Source organism: Perca fluviatilis, chromosome 18 (assembly GCF_010015445.1).
Source record: "Perca fluviatilis chromosome 18, GENO_Pfluv_1.0, whole genome shotgun sequence".
Classification (NCBI taxonomy): domain Eukaryota; kingdom Metazoa; phylum Chordata; class Actinopteri; order Perciformes; family Percidae; genus Perca; species Perca fluviatilis.
The window spans coordinates 17,407,157-17,430,009 of record NC_053129.1 but is presented as its reverse complement, the minus strand read 5'-3'; the positions used below and the strand labels follow the sequence as shown (position 1 = coordinate 17,430,009).

Here is a 22,853-nt window from a genome sequence, read left to right as displayed (position 1 = left end):
TAGCTAGCTGTCTGGATTTACCCTGGAGCGATCTGAGAAGCAGTTAACTATAGTCCTCATAAATCCACCAGAGTTTAAAATTCCAACACAGAGAAAGCGGACATCTGGCCGAAAAGAATTCCGTCAGAATTTCCGGGGCACGGGAGCGATCCCGGAAGTGGAACGTTGTGGCTAAAGACTACATGAACACAAACACTGTGGAAAACTGCTCCGATTTGCATTCTCCACATCGGTGAGTCCAAAAACATCCAGCTGACTATCAGCGTTAAGCAACTGAGCGACACCAGCTGTAGCCATTTTATGTCGGTCAGTTCAGTCAGTCTTACACAGTTCAAAGAGAATACATTGTTATAGTACCAACTTAGTGAGTTAAAAACGTGAGTAAGTTAGTGAGTATCCAATAGAAGTGCAAGCTGTACAAAAAAAGAGAAAAAAGTGTAAAGAGCTTAATACAGTATGTATTGTCTAAAAGTTTAAAACTTATAGTATAGTGGATATATTTTTCTTTCATATATTTTCGTCATCTTTTCCAGCACAGTCCAGCTGACTTTTTCATTTCTTTGTTGTTCTAGCAGAATTGTGCAAACACATTAAAACTTGTCTTCACTGATCCCTCTTCTGCTTTCAGCTAACCTTTTAATTTCATGCTTTTCTCAGATACTTTGCAGCAGATACCACTGTGGTAAAGGCATGACTTTGTCAAATTGGCATATTTACTAAGATTATCCATCCATCTGCCCTAGCATGAATCTCTCTCCATCTTCTTTTTCCCCCCTGCAGGGCTACGGTCCTCCGCTCCAGGAGAGGGAGCCATCTCTCATGAATTGAAGCCAGACTCCCATCCAATGCTCCCTTGTTTAGAGCCTGTAAACCACCGTCAGTTGGAGAAAATATGCTGGAGGACAAACAAGGAGGTGGATAAACACTCCACTCCTGTTTACAAAAGGAAGATCAAATACCTCGAGAAATGAGAGATAGATTAAGAAATGTCTCCACCCTCTCCTCCTCCTCCTCCGGGCTCCTCGGCATGGGAGTGAGTTTCGGTGTCTGACGGCGTGTGTGCGTATCGTAGGCGGCTCCAGCGGGCCTTGTTCTTGTACAGGTGACCCATCATGTTCTGACTGAGCACGCTGGGCTCGGTGAAGCGGTGCCACTCCTCAAACAGAGGCTCCACGATGTAGGAGATGAATCCTGAGAAAAAATATAATGAAGGTGGGTCATCTACTGATAAGTTGAGGGACATTTTGATGATAATACTGTATACAGGTCTTGGTGTGTGTGCACTGTAGTAATTACCTATCTGAATGGCTGGGACAGAGTCAGCCTGCTGGTTACACTGAGGACTAATCTCAAAGTCAAACTTTCTTTCCAGGTCACCTGTCAGGTTAATAGCCAAAATTCAGAAAACAGTATCCACATGAATAAAAGAGATGCCATAACAACATATGATGCTGATGCAGACCATCATAAAATCTTTAGGGTAATATTTTAACACTTTGATGAATGCCAAAAAAAGTAGGGAACACAAGTATTTGTTCAAACATTATTCACGTATCAATAAAATTACTTTGAACAGAGACAATCTCTGAAAAGATTTACATCCAGGTCTTAATTAAGACTACATTTTTCAGATATATCCAACTTGGTGCTTAATGTACCAAAGGTGCCTGAAAACCAAACAAACATGGATGCCAGATGTCTGCTAAAGTCTGTTTTTCAAGGAAAGGAACCGCATATTTATGGATATAGTGCCATGTTGGTGACAGTATATTTAACCCTCACACAGCTACCTCTGCAATCTTAAAACCGTCTTGAGTTGTCCTGTAAGTTTCTTTCAATCGTCTTTTAATATGAAGCCAGGTGGTTTTGTGTTTTTTAAAAAATAAAAAGGAATGTAAAATTAAAAAAAAATCTTTTTGTATTTTTTTTTTTTTAAACCACACTTTACTCACCCTGCCTGTAGAACTCCTCACACACCCTCTCACTCCACTGTTTGCTCAGCTCCCAAAATCGACATGGATTACAGACATCTGCACACTTCAGAGCAATCTGAAGGCAAAGAGAGAGAGAGAGATTCACACACACACACACACACACACACACACACACACACACACACACACACACACACACACACACACACACACACACACACACACACACACTGTGCAGCTACGCTAGCTTTACTCTTTGAATGAAGTATACATTATAGTTTGATTTGTTTGTGAAACATGCATGGTTATGATGAGCAGTATACCTGCAGTATAAAGTGCCTGTGAGAAGCAAGCTGAAGGTCCAGGTCCTGGTTGTTCAGATGTTCTCTGAAGGTTGACAGGAACTCATTCTGCCTGCTGATGTCTGTAGCCAGGATGAGAGAGCCCAGCTGCTGTTCCATGTCCTGCCTGCAGAGTAGAGGGGGGCATCACTGAGCCAAAACATCATATCTTGTATCTTGGTAACAATTCTTCAATGACCAAAGGAGTAAGGAATCCTTATAAATAATGTTCATATTATGTGTTTCTGTAAAAGTTCTTCTGACATGACAGCAGGCAAGTGGGACAGCAGTCGTGACTCTCGCAGCATGCCTACAGTGGATCTCCAGTGGTGACTCTCCAGCACAGACGTGTTCTGTAAACGGGTTTCAAACAGACTAGGTTACAGGCTGGACACTAAACCTACCGCACATTTACACCCACACACTAACACATATCAGCACACCTGTGTGTACCTGGTAGAGAGATGCCAGGTGGTGTCTGGTCTTAATGAGGAAGGGCTGGTTGACTCCAGGATGGTCAACGTCGTGGGTGGCGGCTGCCATCAGACCCAGGAACACGTCCAGAGGACTCAGCTGCTCTGCCAGCTACAACACACAAAGGGTTGACAGGGCAATGATTGTTCCTTATGTAGGAGGGACACTTGCACTCCTTTCAAATTAACTTGATTGCTGTGATGTCCTTTAACGCTTTATTGTGCAACTTTTTTATATTAATGAACGTCCGTTACATTCAAGCCATTGCCAAATAAGTTTCTACAAAGCAAATTAAGACTCCAGCTCCACAAAACACACTTTGTATTTCAGAAATGTTCGGACTGCGTTTGTACTTTTCCATGTAACTTATACAACTGTATCCTTTGTGGTTCATCATAGCTTTTGGAAAACAAATAGTTCCTTTTGTGATTTAAGTATAGTAGAAGACCCTTTCTGGATAATTTTATAAATAAAAAATAAATAGGTCAAATAAGTTAATTTACCTGACATTAAATCATTTTACCTCAAAGTTTAAAAATATTGACTTTAATTTATAACAGACATAGGTGTGTGTAACTGGGTTAAGATTCATGCTTAATGGCATATAGATCGGAGAAGCAGCAGGCTTGACATCTTATAGTGTGAGTGTGTTTGTTATCTAGAACCCACTGGCGTGTGTGTGCTGTGCTGAAATCAATTTATTTATGTAAGTTCTTCTAACGAAATAGATGCACCACAAAGTTCTTTACAGTGCAACAAAAGGACACAAAAGCAATTACTGAATAAAAGGGAAAGATGCAGAGAATCTTAATCTGGTCAGAGGGCTTCAGGGATTTCTCCAGGCTGAGGATGGATGTGTTGTCGAGTCTAAGTGAGGAATTATCCCTCAGGAAGAGAAGCTAATAGAATATGTCAAGGAGAAGCTTAGGTCTGGTGAAGCCTTATAGTGTGTGTGTGTGTGTGTGTGTGTGTGTGTGTGTGTGTGTGTGTGTGTGTGTGTGTGTGTGTGTGTGTGTGTGTGTGTGTGTGTGTGTGTGTGTGTGTGTGTGTGTGTGAGAATACAGCATTATTCATTACCTTGGGCTCCTTCAGGTAGCAGTACATGGCTTGGGTGACATCAGCAGCATGAACAGCATTGTGATAGGGATTCTGGGAGTGGTAGTCCTCTTGCACCATGCCTGGCGAGACACACAAGGTTAAACCCCATGAAGTTATCTCAACTTCCACATTTTTAATCCGATCTTAATGCCATTTAAGCAACACTATTGAAACTCTTATATGAATGCTTTAATTTGAAAATCAGAGCAGTCTTATGTGTAAGTATGATTCAGTGATTTTACCTCAATGTTTTGATTCACTGGGGAATGTGAACACACAATTTAGATTGCTTAACAGTTCTTCAAATTGCATACTTTGACAACAGCTGCAGCAACCCAGTAAACAAATGGACAAGGGCACAGGGATGTCTCATAGCAGGCAGCAACAACCAGCGAGGCAGTCCATTGCCTTTGTCAAGGCTGGGAAGAGGGCACAGCAGCAACCAAGCCCACCAGGGGGGCTTCCTGCTGCAGCACGGGACCGTCAGATGAAGGCCAACCTTGGGCTCAGAATCTCAGACTACCATCGCAGTGACCACACTTAGGCCAGACATGGTGCTGATGTTGGAAACAACAACAAGGCAAGTGGAGTTGCGGGGAGTTGACTGTTCCCTGGGAACTGTGAACGGAGGAGGCCTTCAAGAGGAAGAGGGCCACGTACGAGGGGCTGGTAGGCGAGCACCAAAGCAGGGGATGGGGGACTGGGTGTGAGCCCACTCTGCAGGGTACTCAAGGTCCTTGGAATTACTGGACTGGACATCAGGAGAGCCACCAAGAAGATCACAGATGCCGCGGAGAAGGCGTTGAGTTGGCTGTGGATCAAGCAGGGTGATCTGTTGGGGCCTGATCAACTCTGGCTGGGTCGCCTGTGCGAGGATGTCTGATGTTGAAAGACCTGAAAAACCGATGACCCCAGGGAACATCATTGAAATATAATGAACGTATGAGACAGGGAGAAACTGAAGCCACAATAACTTATCTTTGTGGTAATTCATTTATAATTAACTGTGTACATACAATGTCACAGTATTAGCCCTCGTTTTCCATTGTCCAATGACGAGTGGAGAAAAATCCTGTTTCTGTAGGTTCTCTTCATACATCACGTTTCGTGTGTGTAAAAAACAAAGAAGAAAGAACAAAAAGAAGATGCTGACTGTGCACTTTGTTTCCATAGCGACACACAGCTCGTTGTTGCTCTGCAATATCGGATATCAGCATTTAGCATGCTATGGATACGGGATTAATATTCCCTTACAACAATGTCACTTTATCCATATCTGTTTTTATTGTGAGGAACACAAACCCTGTGACTCTTTTGTAGTGAGTGATTGGCAGACAAAAGAACCAGTTGACGTCAGTCTGGGCTTCCCTTCTCAGCTTTCAAGAGCATTCTGCCCCGCCAAAAAGGCCGCCGGGTGCACTTTTTAGAGAGTAAATGCTTTCTATGAAGTGGTGACTAATGGGGGGAATGCTATGTGTTAATACACCAGTGCTCCTAACCATGTAAATGTTTAAAAAAGTTTGGCTCAAGCCATACTGAAAGTTGTTTAAAGCTCAGTTCAGACCAAAGATTTGAAACTTGCAACTACTTGCAACGTGCCATTCTACAATGTTCTTAAACCTGCCAGATGACACCAATGCAACGAGACTAGACGGTGTATCATCTTCCATACTTCAGTTCTAACTTTCGACTTTCAGGCGTTTTTGTAGCTGGACATATCATTTATTGCATCTACTGTATATGAATGTGGATAACGTGATAGTGAGATGCTTGCTACGGTTGCATTTCTAGCGATAAATCGGCGAAAACAACATATTTATGCAATTCACTGCTTTGTTCTAACACAGCTCCGTCTTCAGTTACTCTCTAGCTCACTTGACCACATACCGTGTTCGCAGGCGGCCTTTGAGCCGCTGTCTAAAACTCTGCCATTTCGACCAGTTGACAGTTTGTAACAGAAATAAAATGAAATATGGATCATTTTATGTTTGTAGCTGTCTTTACAAGCTGACTTCGCTATTGGCTGTTAAAACAGGTGACGTCCCTTACGTTCTAAAACCAGCTTCTGGCAACTTGACCAGCTGAGTCGCAGGCGAAGCCATCAGCTGGCTTGAGTCGAGCTGCGATGGGCCAGTTCTGACCGCTGTGGTTTAATCTTGTCGCCAATCTTTGGTCTGAACTGGGCTTAAGAGCCTAGCAAATTCAAGTCAATTAGACTATGATATTAGGATGCACTTTTACATCTCTTCTTGCTGGAGGACAAAGCAGGACAGAGGGTGGATGGGTGTAATCCCTGAGACTTGCTTGCAGCTTACTGAGAAACCTGTGCAGTTTGATCATGTCCAGCTGGAAGTGGTGAACGAGATCGTAGACGTTGAAGAGATGGCACATCAGAGTCACCAGGCTGTTACCTACAGCACACAAATTAATTCAAGAAAAGATGTTTTTAGTGCAGTACGTTTGAAAATATCCTTTCACTCTGTATTTAATAATTTTATTGTGCCAGAAAGAAAAAACACTTTCAAATCTAATCTAAGAATGAATTGTAACAAAAAGAAAACAATGCTAACATAAATAGTTCAATTGGTGAAGGAACATGTAAGGTGAGGGATGACATATGTTAAACTTTAAGTAATACATGAAACATTCATCTTACCATTTGTAAGATGATCAAAGAGGAAAATGTCAAAGTTCCATTTGCCTACTTTTGATAACATGTGCTGTAAAGAAAGACAGACTGTTTTCAGAACTGATCAGTGATTCATACCTGACACATAGAGAGTTGGAGCTACAGAGCACCTGTACTTTAAATTTGTATGGGCTGTGAGTGTGTGTTCTTACTGCAGCTTGTCCCAGGTACTCGTCATCTAGTAGGTGTAGTGACCCGGGGGTGTGGGGCACCAACCCCCTGAGCAGCCTGGAGGCATGGCAGTATCTCTGAAAGCTCAGCAGACGCTTCACCTTTCTCCTGGTGCCGGCCTCTATCTCCCCCTGCTGGGCACTGGCTGAAATTACAAACGATTTGCATTAATAGACCATGCAGCAGATACCTGACAAAGTAGTGCATCAGTCAGTATCGGTTTTTGGCACGGGCGAACTGCGCTTTGCTTTTATAGTGCAAAAATACGATACATTGAATACACACAACCCTCAGCTGGAAGGTTACACATTTGCTGTAATCACGGTGATCATAGTGTTCGAAAGTTAGAATGTGATTCCTGAAAAAATATACTGTGTGTGTGTGTGTGTGTGTGTGTGTGTGTGTGTGTGTGTGTGTGTGTGTGTGTGTGTGTGTGTGTGTGTATGTATGTATGTATATATGTATGTATATATATATATATATATATTTCTAAGAGAAAAAAAAAGACATGACTTGTGTTAGTAGACTGAGAATTGCTGACATGGTCAATATATGTACATTGTTTTGCATTCAAATGGGTCAGGAGACTTACTTTTTAGGATTCGCAGGTCAATCAGTGGGTAGGAGCCTCGTCTCTCAACCAGCAGCACACCAGCATGACCAGTGTTCAGTCTGCCATCAGCTGCACATAGACAGAGAGAGAAGAAGGGGGTAAAATATGGGTAATATAAATAGTAAGTAGAGAGGGGAGGTGAGTGTAGAAATAGAGGAACAAAGCAAGCAAAAGGTTGATGGCTAAACGATGAGTCGAGCTGCCAGAGGGGTGGATGTGAAAAAAAATAAAAAAAATTCATTCGTTTGGAAAAAAAAAAAAAAAAAAAAAAATTGGAAAACAAATTTACATTTTGGAAAACAAAATAACATTTTGGAAAACAAATTTACATTTTGGAAAACAAAATACATTTTGGAAAACAAATTTACATTTTGGAAAACAAAATAACATTTTAGAAAACAAATTTACATTTTGGAAAACAAAATAACATTTTAGAAAACAAATTTACATTTTAGAAAACAAATTTACATTTTGGAAAACAAATTTACATTTTGGAAAACAAAATAACATTTTGGAAAACAAAATAACATTTTAGAAAACAAATTTACATTTTGGAAAACAAAATAACATTTTAGAAAACAAATTTACATTTTGGAAAACAAAATAACATTTTCGAAAACAAATTTACATTTTAGAAAACAAATTTACATTTTGGAAAACAAAATAACATTTTAGGAAAACAAATTTACATTTTCGAAAACAAATTAACAAGATGCAAAACACTTTTACCAGTCCCGAAACAAATTTACAAATGACAGATTCTTCACGGAAAGGGAATGTACCACATACCGGAAGTGATGAGGTTTTGTATACATGTCGCCTTGACTACGGCAGTTATGGATCGAATGCGTCAATAGAGCGCCATCTTGGAACAGGGAGGCACTGCCTTATATACTGTCTATGGGCGTCCTTAATGCATCAGCGTCAATGTAGGCAAAGGTCTAACGGAAATAAAATCACTATAAATCGTCAAAATCTCATGCGATGTTCTTGTTTTTTAAACAAAAGACAAAGAGACTAATTAATGTGTTAATACAAAGAATATTTATTATAATCAGTTCACAGATATGAGTACAAACGGAAACTTCACCCTTCTGAACTAAGAGGTTCTGCTTCAAAGTGAAGTTTAAACAGACTGAAATGTCCAGGCTCACTCCCCCACTAATGATTCATTTATTTCTGCATGTATTTATTTATTTAACGAGACTTTAAGTCGTTGTTTCGTCGTCCACAGTCCGAGTCCCGCCAGACTCCCTTTAGGAAAACTGTGATTTAAACTTCAGCAGGCTGTGACAGTCCGCTCCGTTTAGTCCTGGATCTGATTCTCCGGGCTTCCCTTCCCTCCAGCGGGCCCAGCAATACGGCCTGGGTCTCCAGCTGCGTGGTGTCGGTTTTGGCTCCCAGGAATGGGCAGTGAGCTCCAGGTCCTGCAGCTGCAGACGGACTCAGCTGCCCCCTGCTGTAGCTTCGATCCGGCCGGCTGTCGATACGTTCCCTGTTTTTCCAATGTTTCCGTCAGGTCCGCGTCATATAAAAACTCCAAACACCGACCACACGTAAAGTCACCATAAACTTCATTCACGCCATATACTCACTCACAACAACACAAATTGATCGCGCTCACCAACAACACCTCATCACTCCGGTATGTGGTACATTCCCTTCCGTGAAGAATCTGTCATTTGTAAATTTGTTTCGGGACTGGTAAAAGTGTTTTGCATCTTGTTAATTTGTTTTCTAAAATGTAAATTTGTTTTCGAAAATGTAAATTTGTTTTCGAAAATGTAAATTTGTTTTCTAAAATGTTATTTTGTTTTCCAAAATGTAAATTTGTTTTCTAAAACGTAAATTTGTTTTCGAAAATGTTATTTTGTTTTCCAAAATGTAAATTTGTTTTCTAAAACGTAAATTTGTTTTCGAAAATGTTATTTTGTTTTCCAAAATGTAAATTTGTTTTCTAAAACGTAAATTTGTTTTCGAAAATGTTATTTTGTTTTCCAAAATGTAAATTTGTTTTCTAAAATGTTATTTTGTTTTCCAAAATGTAAATTTGTTTTCTAAAATGTTATTTTGTTTTCCAAAATGTAAATTTGTTTTCCAAAATGTAAATTTGTTTTCCAAAATGTAAATTTGTTTTCCAAAATGTAAATTTGTTTTCCAAAATGTAAATTTGTCTCGAGCTTTGTAAAAGTGTTTCATTCTTTGTAATGTTGCATTGCACTTCCCGGCCACCGTAGTGATGAGAGAACAATGGAGCAAAGTGTTCCCTGGTGTAGATTTACAACATAATCACCCTCATAAAAGCAGATTCAGAGGTTTTAGTGTGCTGTACATGCGTGCGTGTGCGTGTTTTTGGTTGTGTGTGTGTGTGTGTGTGTGTGTGTGTGTGTGTGTGTGTGTGTGTGTTGTGTAGGCTAGGCAGCTATCTGGTAAACATACGGTGGAAAAGTGGCATCATTCCATATTTATTCATCTTATAGTGCAACAAACAAATATAAACCGCTCGGGGGAAGTGAGTGTAGAGACTAGAGCTAAGGTAATAGAGGAAGAAAGTAATCAAAAGGGCAGCGGGGTGATGAGAGAATGAAAAAGTGTTCCCAACATAATCAGCCTCATAGAAGCAGATTTAGAGTGTCTCATAAACCAGATTCTCTGAAAACAAGAGGATCTTTGACATCGCCGAATCACCAGAACATCATGCATCTGGGCCGAGTTTGCCCAAGGAGAATGGATTTCACGCCACTGTGCAGCTGCTATGGTGCATGATTGGTACTAAATTGACTATGTAGGCTACATTCTGTTCATTTAATAATTCTCGTTTTTAGGAGTGGTCTTCATTTCTGCTACAAAACAATAGTTTTTCAATTTGAAGTTTGATTCTCAAACAAGATGAGCAAAAAAGGAAATGTGTATTACTGACAGCATATTTTCTCCTAACTGGATATCAAGCATTTTTGTCTACTGTATGTACTGAAAAGGTAACCTTTTGTATTTCTTATCCTTGCTGCGTGAGCACCTAACAGACGGAGAGGGAACACAGCAGCACCGTGGGTCCTTGAATACTGAATACTGCCTCTGTTTAAAATGCGCAACTCACACACCCTGAGGCCAGTGGCAACACACAACAGAACTAGGTCCCAAGTCACAGCGCACACTCATGAAATGTTCACATGAATATACTGAAAACTATAAAAAATATTAAATAATTTACAGATCAGATGTGAGGAACTGGAGCGTATTATGTCCCCACGGTTGTCAGTCCACACCACCTCAGCAGCTAAACTACCTGTTAATGGGGTTGGAGTCACTATGGTAACTCCCTCGGGTTGCCAGATCTTGTCTGGCAAGTGTGGGTGTTGCCAAAGCGGCACAGTTTGAAGGCAATGATTTGTGGTTTTGGTGTGGTTTCGGTGTAGGCTGCTATACATAAAACATAAAGTAAAAAAAGGGGCATCGTTTTCTATTTATGCATCTCCATGCATATGAAATTAAAGTGTTTGGGGGCAGTGACTCAATCTGGTAAAGTGAGGCAAAAAGAGTCCTGCTGGTCTAGTTTGAGCAAGAAAAGGAGAAAAGAGGGAAAGCCTCTTTGCTTTTTTAATCCTGTGTGCTGGTGGGCAAGGAGAGGGGGAAATACATCATCTGGAAAATCCCACCCCCTTCAACACAGACAAACACTCAGGCACACACATCTCGCTCTCCTCCTTCACTCCAGCTATCTCTCCATACTTCCATTTTATGTGTTAGTCCATCTTTAATACCTCCCCTACCTCTGGCTCCAGTATCCACATCCTTCTCTCTCTCCGTGACTACTCCCTCAACCTTCCTATCATTTTTGAAGAGCACCAGAAATGTATTTTCTTAATAAACTGATGAGTTGGTTGGTCTATAAAATCTCAAAAAATAGTTAAAAAATTATGATGGCAAAGCCCATGTTGAAATATTCAAATGTCTTGTTTTGTCCAACCAGAGAAATCCAAAGAAATTGGTTTAATGTGATAGAACATTAAGAAACCAGCTAATGGTGACATTCGGGGGACTGGAACCAGTTTTTTGGATAAATAAATTAAAGGACGATTAACTGACTAGCAAAATAATTACTGATTAAAGCTCTGGTAGGCACTTCAAACATTCCATAGTAATCTTTCAGCATATAATTCAAGTGGTCTGAGCAAAAACTGTACTTCGGTACATCCTGTTCGCTCTGTTTCCTGGCTTTAGAAAATCAATCTTGTGATGAGAAACTTTGGTCAATCACAGGTCATTTTAGAGAGAGAGCATTCCTATTGGCTGTTCTGCATAGCCAGTGAAAGGAAGGATGTGGAAGGATGTGCCTATATTTGCCATGTTTTTAATAGAGTGTTTGTGTGCAGGTGAATTATCTTCAAAACTGAACATATTTTACACATTATCTTTTAATCCTGTGAGCTTCTCTACTTTGTTTTGCTATTACAAATGTCCTAATGTCACAAAAGAAGAATTTTAAATTATTTTTTTCAAGATTTCATAAACTGTTTTGCCCATAGGCTTGAGGTAAAATGCGTAACTCTGAAACTGTACTTTTTCTAAATACTAGTCTTTTTTAAGCCCTTTACATCCTTGGAAATGTCAGAATGACTCACTATCCCCGCTGACAAGTTATCTCACAGTGTCTCGACACATGTTGGTATGTGGTGAATCAAACAGTACGCAGATAGCCTCTCACCCTCTGTAAGGAGTCATCAAACGACCGAGGTCATCACGATGCAAAGGAAAAGTCACAGGCAGTGAACGGCGTACATTTGTCCGTTTCCCACCTTATGAGTCAGTGGTGGCGCACAGGTAATTCCCCACAGTATGAATCATCACTTCATCAAAACTTTTCAAAGGCACATTAAAGATTTATATGTCCTTGGTTCCATTTTATTATCAACTGATTAGGGGTTAAAGTATTACTCTTATTGTCCATATTAGTATTCATTAATCTTGTTTATATACTAATATGAAAGCAAACATTAGCATGTACAGACTGAAAAATGTCATGTCACTGTTGTCTGTTACCATAATTGTACAATATCGGATTTACCTTATGTCCTGTCATTAATGTTGAAATTAAACATTAGCTCAAGGTCCATTCTTTAATTGGAACTAATTCACATCGAACGGTCAACAATATTAACTTTGCGTCTCTGCGGTGTTGCACTTCAGATCGACTCAGCTTGATTGCTTCAGTGTCATCAGTACAGCTGCATCGCACCAGATGGTTACACACTGGCTTTACAGCCTAAATCCCTCATTTCACTGTTTACTCTGCCTGGGCATCTGAACTGCTATGAACCTCGTCTCGACCCACGTCAATTACAAACACGCACGCGTAAACATACGCCCAGAGGCTCAGTTCTCAAGGATAATCTGTTCTCTCTCTCACACACACACACACACACACACACACACACACACACACACACACACACACACACACACACACACACACACACACACACACACACACACACACACACACACACACACACACACACACACACACACACACACACACACCCCTTGTCTAAAATGAAAACGTGCACCAAGGCATGCAGTCAAAAGTCGAACATTCAAATGCGAAAACTGATGAACAAACCCACAAAAAAACATAGACCTTTATTCATAAACGTGACCTGCCAAAAAAATTACCACTATGTTTATAAGACAAATAATAAATTGTACACAAAAAAATTACATATTGTTAAGGAATGCGCCCAAAAAAAATCCAACGTAAAGTCACACACTATCTGTTTTCTACAATGGATGTGTTAATGTAGCATACACAGTTACTGGGTCAAACGACATTAAACATTTATGAGAAATCTGACTCCCATAAGATTAGCTGTACTTACTGGAACGTGTATTATGTGCAAGTTACCTTTCAGATGACCGCTTCTGTCCTCTACGTCATGCTTCACCTCCTCTACCTCTTCCTTCTCTGATTCCACCCAAGTGCTCGCCTGACTTCTCTCGGGCCCCCGGGAGCCTCCTCTGCGAGCCCTCCAGGCTGCCCTGAGCTGCCGTATGAGAGCCGGAAGCTCCAGGGCCAATGACAGGCCCCCACAGGTAATAGGAGGCGTCCTGAGAGACCCCCAGACTGGCGAGCGGGGAGCCTCGTCTGGACAGACCCCAACTTCAACCTCAACGCCAAGACCGGAGTCCCGCATCCTGAGATCTGGGCCCCAGAACCCATCCAGTACTGGCATCCTCACACCAAAAAACAACAGATAGGTGACAGACCAGTGCAAGGAAAGGAAAGATCAAAGTAAAGACATGGGTGAAACTGAGGAAGGAGAGAGAAAAAAGGATGGTTGTGAAAAAGAGAGTAGGAGAGGAAGTTGACTATCAGGTAGCCATAGGTGAGAAGGAGGACAAACAGACAGATAGTAGCAAGTCAGAATGTTGGACAGAGGAGTAAAGGCTGCAGGGAGAGACAGAATCAGCAGCAGGAAAGAAAGAGGGACAGAGAGACTGAGAGCAAATGGCTGCAGAGCGATAAAAAAGACAAAACAAGTGCAGAGAAAAGAAGCAGGGAAAAGCCAATGAAGAGAAGTGAAAATCCGTCTCTATCTCTCTCCCAGAGTCAGCCACTGTCGGTCTGCTCCCTCCTTCTGCCGCATTCTCTCTCCTCTCTACAGTCTCACTCACACCGGTGTTGTTGTGGAGTCTAAAAGCCCCTCCTCTCCCCACTCGGAGCTCAGTTGTGCTATCTTGTTCTTGCTACACCAACAGCTGACCAAAAGGATTTGTGTGAACGATTGTGGGGCTTTGGGTCCACGGACACGGTCTCATGGTCAAGTCAGTGGGACCACACACAGAGTCATACCTTCCCCACACCAATCTCTATGACAATTTTTCTTTTTTAATCCAACATCTATCCATGTATCCATCCAAATTTCCCAGAGCCTACAGCGACATGCTCATATTGCTTGTCTTATCTTACACTATTTGTGCTCTGCTCGGTCTCCTTAAATCAAATGATTTAAATGGCCTTAACTAACCCGGTGTTAACTCAGATAAACACAGTCTTCCTGTTGTCCTTAAATGTCACACACACACCGATGGACACCTCATCTACAGTTCCATGGATAGAAATAGAGCAAAACCTCAGTGGAAGTCTAAGACTGCAAGACCTTGCCTTTGCAGGTGTGTGTCCAAAAAAGTGTATGCTAGCCTATGGCCCTATTATCCCAAACACATTGACCAACTTTAAACAGGTGGAGGAGCAACTACGCTACACCAATAAGTGGCATTTGAATACTCCAATATGGCACAATGCACACTTAATGTCTGGTAACAAACCCTTTGCTTGTAACCGATGGAGTGACAGAGGTATTTATACTTTAGACAAGCTATTCAATGAAAAAGGCATATTGAGTTTTGAAGACTTGAGAGCTAGTTTCGAGGTCCCCAGGACAACTTCTTCTTTTATCTTCGCTTAAGATCAGCCCTAAAATGTTATGGAGTGCCATGGGGAAACAGTCTTGAGGCGCACCCAGTCATTTAATGATTTGTTGATTTTGAGAGGATTAGTGTCCAAGATTTATGCTAAACTGATGCAAGTATCCATAGGAGAACTCCCAATAGTAAAGAAATGGGAATGAGAGCTGAGCCCTGAGGGGAATGCAATTAATTGGGAGACAGTTTGCGACAACATTTCCCACTGTTCCAAGAACCCAAATCACCAGCAGATCCACTTCAACATATTTCATAGGACATATTGGACTCCTTAGAAGAGATACATCTCTAAAGCCATTCCCACTCCCTATTGCACGTTCTGTCAACCTGAACAAACTGGAACTTTCCTGCATATGGTCTGGGAATGTGAAAACGTGCATGAGTTCTGGAATAAAACAACATGAATAATATCTGATGTGATAAGATGTTGAATTCCTGCTGACCCGATTGTTTTGTTAGTTAATGACGACTCTAAATTACACCTGCTTGGGAGACAGAGGAAAATTTGGCTAGCCGGCTCAACCACAACCAAGAAAATGATAGCTCAACGCTGGCTCCCCCTCACTCGCCTTGTATAAAACAGTGGTTGGCGTATTTTCTAGACATAGTTATGCTTGAGATCTCCACAGCAAGGATTAACAATGCCAGAACATCGACTATCAACCTATGGAAAAGCGCAGCAGCACAAATATCAGACCTAATGACCTCAACACCACAAGAACTAGAGGAGAGTGACTAGGCAAGGTGTGATTTCTGTTTATTTGTTTGTTTTGTTTCCTCAAGACCGCAGAGGGTGGGAGAGGGGTTTTGTTCTTGTTCAATTATGTTTCTCTGTTCTGTATGTTTGAATATAAAAAGTAATAAAACATTTATCTAAAAAAAAAAAATGTCACACACAGCCAAAGGCTTTTCTGTGACTGCTGAAAACCAGATATCAATTAACATGAATACAATAGGGGAATGTAAGGAAATAAGACCTTTGTGTTCCTCATTGCATGCATGTAATAATGAAGGATGGAGTGCTACATTATAACCATTGTGGAAATGTGCCCTTGAGAAACAGTCACATGCAGACAAAGTACTGATACACACGCACACAAAGACACACACACGCACACACAGACGGACAGCCTTGAATGCCACATATTAGACATAAGAAGTTGCAAGAAATCACGAGACAAAGAGCGTTAAGATAAATGATACAGGCTGTGAGAAACTGTGAAAGGCAGGCAGTGGGACATAATGTACAGCTGCTCAGTGAAAATACACCATGGCTACGTACTCCATGTATTGTTTTGTTGTAGCTGCGATCAGCAGGTGGTGTAAAATATTGTATTTTCTTGTTGGGTGTAGTCATGTAATGACAAATATCTAAAATATAATATCTAAAACCCAAAAGCAAGAACTTGATTTATCAGAAACGGTCAACAGATTCTTCCCCAATTTCTTCCTTTAAGCCATGAACATGCTTTAAGACTATTGAAACGACTGCACGATTTTAACCAAAATACACAGATTTGTTTGTCTTGAGATTCACATACTGAACAACAGAATATGTAGATTACGATTACAGTCCAGCAGGTCCAGACTATAATGGACTTAGTCCAATTTATTATGTTCAACCATGATGCCAAATCGTATGGGGTGTCACGTTTTCAAATCCTAATCAATCAAAAAGAGTTTTTAATTACAATAGTCTAAATCAAAAGCAGAATCAGCGATTACCCCAATATTGTTTTCTCTCTCCACCCTGACCTACTTGCGCAAGTCCGAAGAAAAAAAAACATACAACGCAGCTTCCCGGCTGGTAGCATGCAGCTAAAGACACAGGGTAACGTTAGCTTACCAGTAGCCTGCAGCTGCGCTTTTTCCAGACACCATGGCCACTGCCGGAGTGGGAGATGACAGAGAAACAAAATACCCAAAAAATCCTCTTGCTTCCTTGAAGTCACTGGTATGACTTGCCTTCTCCATGAGTTATGCAGAAAAACAAACAACGAAAGGTGACGTTAAAGCATGTGGGCTCAGACGGGACCTCATGGTGCATTCAGGTACACCTTGTACTCAGTCATTCAATTGTTCCTCGTAAATCTTTGAGAAACTTTTGTTGTAAAGTACCCTTCTGTCCTTCAAGTAGCTCTTATTGTGGCACTGCCGTCACTGTTTTAAATTGAATCGATTTGTGGATCAGTGCGATTGGTGACACCCCTACAAATTCTAATTAGCCCTACAATCATAAACAGTAAGGGTGTGACGAGATCTCGTTTTATGAGATCTCGCGAGATCTTGCGTGACGAGATTTCTCGTCGAGGTGAAAAGAGTGAAAGAGTGACAGACAAGACGAACACAATATGTAAACATTGTAAGAAAGAAATGCCGTACTACTAACTACTGCCCGCGGTCGCCGGTGCAGTGAAGTGAGAGCTGGTAGTTGGTGCTGTAAGTGTTTTTGCATAGTGCTTCGTGTTAGCCGGGGTATAACGGCATTTCTTTCTTACAATGTTTACATATTGTGTTCGTCTTGTCTGTCACTCTTTCGCCGTTTATTATTTCCGAGGAAAACCAAAATGTTGCCACACAAATGATTTAAAAGTGGCAGGGGATTTTCAATAGTAATTCCAGCTCCATCACGCTGACATCACATCGCCCTCACGGACAACTTTTCACCTCGACGGAAATCTCGTCTCGCTTTCATGAACCCAATCTCGTGATGTGTTTCGTCTCGTGGAGTAAGCGTCTCGTCACACCCCTAGCTTGTAACCTTGGTTCTCTGAGTAAAGACTATTTTTCCCAGTCATATTTCTTAACTGAAGTTTTCTTTAAATTAGTGTTAAAATCGCGTCTCGCTCTCGTGACCCCAATCTCGTGTCTCGTCTTGTCTCGTGAGCGAGTGTCTCGTCACACCCCTAATAAACAGCTATTATCAGTCTGAAGGAGTGGGACAGTGCCGACGACTTTTTCTCCATGTTGCCACTGGCAAACATATACTGTAGAGCTGTAATCGGGCCTTAAAAGTACGGCCCGAAAACGCCCGAGCCCGACAGAGTTCGGCCCGAGCCTGACCCGTACATTTTGATTGACAGCTTTTTAAAAGCCCGAACCCGTTTACAGCCCGACTGTAAAGGCCGTCTATCAGCATCATTAGAGTGTCGGACACACGCTTCGCACCGCGAGTGGGCACACGCACCACTCGGCGGAAAAGGGAGAGAAATAAAAAAGAGACTGCGCCGCACGCACAAAGCTCCTTTGTCTTTCGTAAAAAATGAGTCATTTATACATTTTTTAACATCATTTATTCATGAATAACGGAGGCTATAGGCCACTTGGAAGTTGGAACATAGAAATTAATTAAGTCCTCCAGAGACCAGCCTCCGTTTCACCTCCTCAGGATCCATTTTTACGCTAATCGAAACGCATCAGCTGACCGCTCGTATACCATGCAGCCCGAAGCGCAAGCCCGAGCCCGGCCCGAGCCCATGAAAAATAATAGAAATTAAGCCCGAACCCGACCGAACCCGTCGGGTCCCGTTGGGTTCGGGCAAAGATCTTCAGCTCTAATATACTGTATGTGAGTTCAAATAGATGAGAACAAAGTTGCAAATGAACAATTGCAACAAAAAAGCTGAGCTAAGATTCGTAACTCTGTGAATGTGTGAAAAGAATTGATGTGACAAAAAGTAAAAAAACAGAGATCATGGCATAGAATGAGAGAAAGATATTAAGAGAGTTGACAAGGTCAATGGAAGTCTTGAGGAGTAAACTTGGGAGTAAGCCAGAGCACTGCTGGCTCCAATAGACCCCTCTCTTCCACCCACACACACACACACACACACACTATACAGTACAAACTGTATACTGGTGACGTTTTCTGGAAGGTCGCTGCAGAAAAGTGGGTCAGCCAGTATATAAACTGTCCCATCTAAAGAAAACAGTGGCAAGTGTTTGTATTTGTTTTTGTATCTACATTTCTGCTGGTTTGTGTACGTGTAAGTATGTGAACATGTACTGTATGTGCACATTTTCTTGGCACTGGTAATTTACACCCTGCCTTACTGCACATTTTTTATCATATGTTTAAGGTTGCCTCACCCTTGCACGCAACTACGCACTTCTTCAGGGAACTTTTAAACAACCTTGACATTACTATGGAAAAAAATAGCATGAGCTAAATTTCAAGGTCTGAATCTTCAAGGTCTGACACTGAAGTTATGATAAACAGCTACAGTTTACTGTCTCCAGTCCGGACACTACATTTAAAACATGCCTAGAGTAAAACACAACACTGTTGGAACACTTACACTTGTGTACAGGCTTTTCAACAAGTTAGACTTTTTCAGAGTTATAAACTTACTGTATTGAGCACCACCTTTTATTCAATAAAAGCCATTCAACTGGACATTGTAGTGTATACAGAGATAGCAGAAATATGCCTTAGTGTTTGACAAGAGATTATACTGGGCCAAATGTTAGTGACAGCCCGAAGCACGGTAACCGAATATTTGTACATTTTGCACCATCAATTTGCAGCTGGCTATATATACTGTATTAACAACCATTTGCACTGCGGTATTCAGGTCATTTAGCATTCTTACCCAGCATGCAAACTTGTAAGGCATTCTGCTCCGACCTTTTAAATGCGACTTCTCCACACCTCTGTGGCAGAGAGAAAGAGGGAGAGAGAAAGAGAGGCTGAGATTAATATTACAACACCCCAAAATACACACTGCTATCTAAGCGCATTGATGGACCTAGCTAATAAATAGAAACTGTGCGAAAAGTCATGGTGACCCTCTTTGCAAAAGGCTTCACACACACACACACACACACTCAGAGACCTCTTTCACACTGATGTGCCATTCTTCCCTGTTTTCACACAAGCCCTCACAATCTCACTTAATATTAAGTTTTCTATTATTTCACAGGCATGCAACATTAAAACATATTAGTGGTTCACTATAAGATCTACATCATTTAAAATATGGGATAATAATTCTGAATAAAGGGCTTTGCCAATAAAATTAAAATAACCTAATCTTGGAATGACCTTTAGCTCACCCTGTAGAGTGAGCACCTCACGTAGGTCCATGGCAGCGGCCCGGGTTCACATCCCACCCATGGGCCTTTGCTGCATGTCGTCCACCCTCTCTCCCCTATCCTTCAAACTAACTGGTCAATTGAAGGCCATAAAAGCCCAAAAAATTATCAAAAAAAAAAAAAACTACTCTTGAGCCTCTAACCTACATAACATGTATCATGTTAATGTTATTTGTTGTTTTATATCCTTTGAAAGTTCTTGTCCAGTTAAAGGACCAGTGTGTAAGATTTAGTGGCATCTAGTGGTGAGGTTGCAGGTTGCAACCAACTGAATACCTCTTCCGTCACCCCTGAACATACCTTCAGGCCTTCAGTTGATTATACACTAATGAAAACATAACTGTGAATATCATATTCAATTTCTGCTAAAAGATCCCCCTAAATCCTACACACTGCTACTTTAATAGTAACTATGGTGAAAATTTGTGTTAGGATATTCAGTTACGATCATATAACAAAGAACAGTAACAAATCCTGACATTTAAGAGGCGAAAACCAACCGTTTGGCATTTGAGCTTGAAAAATTACTTACATGATGACCTGATTATCAAAACTGTAACCAATTAATTCTCTTAACAATTCATTCTAATAGTTTCACCTCTGATTCACATCAAGCCTCTATTTGCGAATTCTCCTGACTTATAAAGACTTCTTGTTCTCTCACTCCAAACCCCAAAGTAAAATGTAAAGTAATGAGAGTGCTGACAGACAAATATTTTCCTTCAACAGCCTTGCCCTGTTTTTAGATAAACACCAACAATACCTTGCCCATCTCTTTCTGATGAGTGAAAATTGATAAAGTACATCAGTAGTATGGTATGGTATCTGCCATTGCACCTGATCTAAGTTCAGTTCCTAAACCTAATTACAGCCCAAAGTCGTGTGCTTCAGTTCAGGCTGACTCAGCACAGTACATTTACCAATTGAGGTCATCTATTTATAATAGCTAGTAATGGCGATAATAGTTCTAATCTGTGTGCATAGTGGACAAGAGTGAGAGGGGACTGAGTGCACTACGCAGTGTTGTTGGTTTAGAGAAACAAGAAGGCAAAGACATTTGATAGACACCAGGTAAAGCAACTGACCTGATACACGTACAGTAACACATCATCTGGTATCTCGTTATTACTGTACATAGTGTTCAATGTTACCCCTCTGCAGGAAGATAGTCATACAAGTGTACCTTGAGTAGGAGGATTAACATCTAAATTAGCACACCAGTTACAGGAAATGGGTGGATGGAGACAAACCAGAGGCAATGATGGTTCACTCTGGCCCACTGGTTTTTGCATTTTTACAGGACGCCCTCTTTCAAATGTTTTCCATTAGCTTTAGCTCTATACTCACATTGTTATTTACCAAAACTGGCTCTCTAGTCAAACTCTCTCTCTCTCTCTCTCTTGGTCTACTATAGTAGTTTTGGCTAGCTTCTGTCAAACTGTTTACATTGGGCAAGTCTGTACGCTGTAAGCTTTCCAACAGTCAAATTGACAAGTGCTTACTAAAAAATCAAATGCTAGACAAAAGTAAACACTGCGGTACTCAATACGCAAGTGATGAGAACTGAGCTATCTCCACAACAACCGAGTAAACTCCATCTGCTAAGCGGGCTGGAAAGCTCCGGAAAAAAGCTAGTAAGTGACTTTTGAGTTGAATAGTTTTTTGTCAAATGGTTTCCAGGTTCAAGTATAAACTTTGTGTTTGAAAGCTCAGTATGAAGCTGGGAAGTGGACAGTGAGTTAAGATTTTCTTATAAAGTAACATTACTGTTTCTAAGGTCAAGAATGAATCTTCACGCTCAAATATTTGTTTTACATAATGACAATCACTCTACTTTAAACGTAAAATAATAACTCCTCATCAACTCCTTTGTTTTCACAATCAAATTCTTGCACAACCACTTTACCTGTAGGCTACTTCCTGTGTGAATATTAAGATATATTATTAAAGGTTGACTGTAGTAAAGCTGTCAATACACTGACGTGACACATTGCAATAATACAGAAGGCCTACTGTAGCCGATCACTGCAGCTTATAGAATAGGTTATATAGGCCTATATGAAGAAGTCTGCACCAAAAAAGGATTTGTACCATACAAAACAATGTCACTAAACTCACTATACCTATATCAAAACATTTTAGCCCCCTATGACAATACCACCACAATTATATATTATAATAACTCTCTTTTGAGCACTAAATACACTTTAAAGGTCCTTACAAAACATAATTGGTAAATTTTTTTGTTAGCAGGCCTATTCCAAAACAACTCTGTGTATCTTTCTGGAGGCACCAGCCCCATATGAGCCTACATACCTCGACCATTAAACAGGACATTTAACCATCGTGGCCGCTCGTGGATAGCAAGTGAATGCGACGGAATCAGGCGCGTGCAGGAGTGTTTTCATGTCACGGGGAGCGCACGAGTGAACCGCATTCAGCAGGCCGAAAGGTGACTGCCCTGGCTGACACCCGTTTAAGAAACTAACGTTAACTGTTGCATCCTCTTTCCGCGGTTATGTCTGACATTACTTGCACTGTAAGGACAGTATCGGGGTTTTTTTTTAAAGGGAAGGTGAAGTTGCTGTGCTTATCACACGCCGCGCCTGCCCGCATGCCGTGGTTGTGAGCCGCAGAGAGCGCGAGAAGGGAGGGGCTGGTTGAAGCATAACAGGGGCGGGACTTGTGATCCCTGATTAGTGCTGTCAGATTAGTTTGTCATGCATAGACTGTAAAAAAATGGTGTCAACGTAATGCTACTATCCTGCTTATGTGTGTGTGTGTTGTGTGTGTGTGTGTTGTGTGTGTGTGTGTGTGTGTGTGTGTGTGTGTGTTCTCTGTCCAATCCAATATAACCACTAGGTTTAAAGTGACAAATAAGTATTGTAACACACTGATATGGTGTCCGACAGGGGCAAACGCCCTCCAAATTAAGAAAACAACACATGTGCAGCGCT

General features: G+C 41.1%; 1 protein-coding gene across 2 annotated transcripts; it reads right to left on the bottom strand.

Annotated features, from left to right (window-relative positions):
- Window positions 1–7: 7 nt before the first annotated feature.
- Window positions 8–22,236, bottom strand: LOC120546616 (cAMP-specific 3',5'-cyclic phosphodiesterase 7B-like). 2 transcript variants are annotated; one of them, XM_039781679.1, is made up of 13 exons: window positions 22,213–22,236; window positions 19,395–19,455; window positions 7,300–7,389; window positions 6,689–6,852; window positions 6,504–6,567; window positions 6,163–6,258; window positions 3,827–3,927; window positions 2,729–2,860; window positions 2,540–2,628; window positions 2,258–2,402; window positions 1,953–2,049; window positions 1,297–1,377; window positions 8–1,191 (listed from the first exon to the last, which is right to left on the bottom strand). In XM_039781679.1, the coding sequence occupies exons 1-13, from the start codon at window positions 22,231–22,233 to the stop codon at window positions 980–982; spliced, it is 1,353 nt and encodes a 450-aa protein (XP_039637613.1). In that variant the 5' UTR covers window positions 22,234–22,236; the 3' UTR covers window positions 8–979. The 2 variants fall into 2 exon arrangements, with proteins under 2 accessions (XP_039637613.1, XP_039637612.1); XM_039781678.1 differs by lacking the exons at window positions 19,395–19,455; window positions 22,213–22,236 and adding an exon at window positions 13,223–14,087.
- Window positions 22,237–22,853: the final 617 nt, after the last annotated feature.

Coding starts and splice junctions, on each gene's coding strand:
- LOC120546616 (XM_039781678.1), bottom strand. CDS start 13,550: ATGCCAGTACTGGATGGGTTCTGGGGCCCAGATCTCAGGATGCGGGAC. Junction 6,259..6,503: donor CTTTGATCATCTTACAAATG/GTAAGATGAATG, acceptor TGTGTGCTGTAG/GTAACAGCCTGGTGACTCTG. Junction 1,378..1,952: donor TGAGGAGTTCTACAGGCAGG/GTGAGTAAAGTG, acceptor TTAACCTGACAG/GTGACCTGGAAAGAAAGTTT.